The sequence below is a fragment of the Malania oleifera genome, chromosome 7 (genome assembly GCF_029873635.1).
Source record: "Malania oleifera isolate guangnan ecotype guangnan chromosome 7, ASM2987363v1, whole genome shotgun sequence".
Classification (NCBI taxonomy): domain Eukaryota; kingdom Viridiplantae; phylum Streptophyta; class Magnoliopsida; order Santalales; family Ximeniaceae; genus Malania; species Malania oleifera.
Window position 1 is genome coordinate 4,678,518 of NC_080423.1, and position 4,841 is coordinate 4,683,358.

Genomic DNA, 4,841 nt, shown 5'->3' on the forward strand with positions numbered 1-4,841 from the left:
ATTTTCTTTTTCTATTTCCCAATAATGCTATAAAAACCTCGAGCTCTCAAAGCTCGATCTCGAGGAAATCCTGAAAAAAAAAAAATTCATATTTGGGTGAGACACATCTTAGTAAGGGAAGAAATAATATATTAAAGCAGTGTGTGACCAACATGAGTTTATAATCAACATAATATTTAACATTTGCAAATTCTTAACTTAATTTTCGAAATCATTTTCTGATCCTATTTAAACACATGCAAGATATTTTACCCACGAGATTACCCAAGGATAGAGGTGATTAGCCGCCCATACAAGTAGCACCCCTCTGCTCTGATACATTTGGCAACCCAAAGGTCACAACTAAAGCATACCAGGGCACTCACCTTACTCAGTAAGCCCTCAAGTGATAAATTGATCTCGTACTCACATAGTTCATACAAAAGTTTACCGGCAAAGGCCCTAAGGATAGGAAAATCTACCCACCCATACAAGTAGGTTCCCTTTGCCCTAGTACATTATGCGGCTACTGCCACATTTGTAGCTACTAGTGCACTCGCCTTACTCAGCAAGCCCTCAGGCGAAAGGTACGCCTCGCCCAATCATAACATGTTCTACGTATATACATACTTCTAATATCATAATACATCATTCTTTCTATTATTATTTAATCATACACATCTGTTCATATTCATAACTTAACATTGCATTGCATTTCACTTTAAGTGACTTTTTCCCATTCGTATCGTTCACGTTTCATATTTCATTTCATTGCATTGTCATTCCATTGTCATTTCATTGCATAACGTTTTCATTTCGTTCCTTTGTACTACAGTCGCTTTTTAGCCGTCATCAGTTAGTCCACATAGAAATGCCTTAGAATCTATTAACAGTTAATTCACATAGAAATGAGTTAGATCTACTAACAATTAGTTCACATAGAAATGCGCTAGAATCTGCTAACCCGACTTTCAGCTGTCGTACATTTACCCAACATCTTTCAGCTGTTTACATGGTTGCATTTAACATACACAGACAACATTGTTCATATTACATTTTATTCCCATTGTTTTACATACTTAGCATGCATCTCATACCTTTAACATATAATTTGCACAGATTCTCATACTACACAATTTAATAGTAAAATTCATACATATTTCACATAAAATAAGTCAACCCACATTTAACATTTATATGCTCAAAATACATTTCATTTCTTATTTAATTCATTAGAAAAATCTTTTCACTTTCATTCGTTCACTTTCACATATACATAACTATATCGATAATTCTAAACTCAGAAAACATAAATTTCATGGCTGACATTTTAATAATTTACACCAAAACATACATATAATATAACATAAATTGTTGCCTTTAATTTCATAAAATCTGATTTAATATATAATTTTTCCTTACCTGATTTCTTGAACTATGTCAATAGGGACTCTAAAAAATACTTGCGGTGCTTACCCGGACCCTGAAATTAAATTTTTAGTTCCAATAAATTATTCATGAATAAAATATTATTTTAATACTTCCTAATCCCTTAAATACCCAATAAATAATTATCCCTTTAAATTTAGCCAAATTTCCCAAATCTCACTCTCGCTTTGGAGTAGGGTATAGAAAACCCCAATTGAAAAATTATCTACGCCAAAATGACGATGACTAGGATCTCGTGGTAGTGTCCGATCGTCGATTTAACCGCATATTAACAGCGAAATTGAGAAAATGGAAAAAAATTACCTTTCCTCAGGAGTAATGCCTAAGCCGTTCCCATGAAAAACAACGAAGAATAATACTTCCTTACAATACTATTATCTACAGATCTATTGAAACGAAAACGAAATCGGACTCTTACCTCGATTTTTGGCCAAAACCCAAAAATCCTAAAAACAAAGATTTGATCTGCTATCCTCGAAGAGATTCTCCTCTTGATCCACGTAGCAACGTTGGATCGTTGATTCCGGCAACAGACATCCCAAAATCCTAGAGAGAGAGAGAGAGAGGATTTTGGTTTCTTCTTCATTAAGCAAGTGATTTAGATATTTATAACTTGGTTGACCTGGTCAGACTCATTGACGAGACGTTGTCCTCGTCGACGGGCCACCGAAGGAAGCTCGTCAATGCCAAGGTGGACTCGTTGACGAGCTTGAGATTTCAGGATTTCCCAAAAATCTCTCTGTATCTCCTCGTTGACGAACCACTGAAACTCGTCACTGAGCTGTACAAGAGGCTTCATCGATGAGAAAAGAAGCCTCATCAATGAGCCCTGCTGATTTTTACATTTTAAATTTTCCTTCTCTTTTCTCATTTATTTAATACACCTATCTCGGGTCGGGTTCTTATAATAATGGTGATAGTTTTAGTACTCTGGTATGATATTTGAGGTTTATTGTGTTTCCGCAATTTGTTTTAAATTTTGATATGGAAATGTATACCCTGGACCCCATTGGGTTTTGGGGCGTTACATTTAACGCCTTCAAGGATTCTATAAAAAAACATTACATAAGAAGGTAAGGGGGACTCTAAACTCTCTAAGATACTCTTAATAACTATGATTATTTATGATTATATACTACTTAATCTTAATTATGATGGAGTGTCGAAAAAGACCTTCAGTCTAGGGGGTTGCCCAAACTCTTTTGTTTTCTTGATTACAAGTGATTATCAAATATAGCTGAGAAGAAAAAATCTAATATCAAAATTGCGCCCCTCACTATTATGAATGTAGTTCTGCACATGATTTGAAGAGACTTGAAGAACTAAAATGTATTAATTTCTAGAGATGCTGAATATTAAGTAATTTTAAATAGGTCACATTTATATTTTGGATTTTCAAATTGGTTGAATATATAGAAGAATAGACCTCACACGTTGGATGGATCCGCTCTTCATTTTTTTTTTCTAAATTTTCAAATAATTACAAAATATAATATTTTTAATTTTTTTAAAATTATATAAGGTAATGTTTGGGATGTTTGAATTTGCACTTGCGTGGATTAGAAGAAACTCAATATATAATTCATACAAATCAAAGTCTAAGACCTAAATTAATTACATTCTCCCATAGGCAAAGAAAGAGTTATATTTAAAATTTTAAAATAATGAAAAGATATTTTTAAAATTTTTTTGTATACTCTATAAAATTTTAAAATAAGGAGGCATTTTTGTAATTATTTTTAAAATTTTAAAATTAAAAATAAAGTTATTTTCACAAACAAATAATGTCAAAACATTTTAATTGTTGTCTACTTGTTTTAGAAAAGTATTGTAAAAATTTTTAAAAATATCTAACATTTTTTATAATTTTTTTTAAAACTAAATAAAAATGAGTCCCGTTTTCTACAACTTAGGACCCGTTTTGTTTAGGAAAAAAAGTTTCTCTTTTTATTTTAATTTTTAACTAATTTTTCACTTTTACGAACATTTGTGTGATATGAACAACAATATTAGACAATTTTAACACTATTTTCTTGTAAAAATAAATTTATTTTTTTTTTATATTTTTCAAATAATTATAAAAATGACAATTTATTTTTTAATTTTTCAAATTTATATAAAAAAATTGAAAATATCTTTTAAATATTTTTTAAAAAAAGATTTCTAACTTTTGTTTTGCATATGAAACCATGGAGTTCGGATATTAAACTTGTGGATCACAAATTTAAATTAAAGTCTCAAAATCCATGATTCCAAATATTAGCTTACTTAAACTTTGAAAAATTGAAAAACAAAACAAGTTATATTTTCTAAAAAAAATTATTTTGCAAATTTTATCAAACTATTTATTTTCTATCATTTGAATATGAATCTTATTAAAACATTTATAATTCTTCAAAAAACTAAAAATTTAAAAATAAAAAATAATTTTCACTCCCTTAATATTTCTCCATTACATAAAATTAATTAATAATTCTTCTTAGACATACCCTTGATACATTATCTTGCAAACTTTTCATTGTAATTAATTTGTAAACCAAACACATAATTGAAATTACCAAACAAACACAAACAATCTCCGTCTCCCAATTCCCCAAATCAAAAGCCCTCATCCTGACCACTTTCAATTTTTCCATCCCAGTTCAAGAACCTTCTTTTTCGGACGTGCACTCCCCGTGCGCCGGCCGGAGGCAGCAGCACAGATGCAACATCTCCTACAGCCACATTCAAGGCGGCGGCGAGAGCTCTCCTGTTTCTTGGCCGGTGCCGGACCTGCTGCACCTCCTCCCGATGATCGGAGAGTCTTCACCCAGTCGAACTTCCTGGTCTCCGGCGCCGTCGCCACCTTTTCGCCGCGACGAGCTTCTCTCTTCCTCTCTCTTATCTCAACCTTGGTCTCTCCTTCCATCTTAATGCTTATGTTAACTTCAGAGATGGATCTCTTCTTCTCCTGCTGCTGCTGCATATAAAGTTGGCGCAGTTTCAGAGCGAGGTGGTACATGCCATCTTTAATCTCCTCTTCCAAGCCCTTCTCCACGTCTGTCTCCAGCTCTCGCAGGATCTTCATCTCCTCGTTGGAAACACCGGCGCCGCTGAGTCTGTACATGGTTCTGTGTTCCTCCGGTACGTGTTGAGGGTAGGTCATGGATGAGGCTTTTTAAATAGCTAGGGAGAGGTGAGGAAGGCGACGTGACATGGGGACTGCATGGTTAAGGAGGGAATGACCGTTAAGAGACGTTATTTGAATTGGGTTATTCAAACTACCCACCAAAAAATACGCACTGAAGTATTTAAGAGATTATTGGGAGAAAATTTAGTGAGAGGGTGCTTTACGTGGAAGGGAAAAAGGGTTGGCCTTAAAGCAGAATCGATTAAGATGTGCATGTAGTGTGTGTAGCTGTCCACGTGCATGA

General features: G+C 33.5%; 1 protein-coding gene across 1 annotated transcript; it reads right to left on the bottom strand.

Moving 5' to 3' along the window:
- Positions 1–3,929: 3,929 nt before the first annotated feature.
- Positions 3,930–4,551, bottom strand: LOC131160648 (uncharacterized). Its single transcript, XM_058116502.1, has one exon. The coding sequence runs from the start codon at positions 4,532–4,534 to the stop codon at positions 4,052–4,054; it is 483 nt and encodes a 160-aa protein (XP_057972485.1). The 5' UTR covers positions 4,535–4,551; the 3' UTR covers positions 3,930–4,051.
- Positions 4,552–4,841: the final 290 nt, after the last annotated feature.

Coding starts and splice junctions, on each gene's coding strand:
- LOC131160648 (XM_058116502.1), bottom strand. CDS start 4,534: ATGTACAGACTCAGCGGCGCCGGTGTTTCCAACGAGGAGATGAAGATC.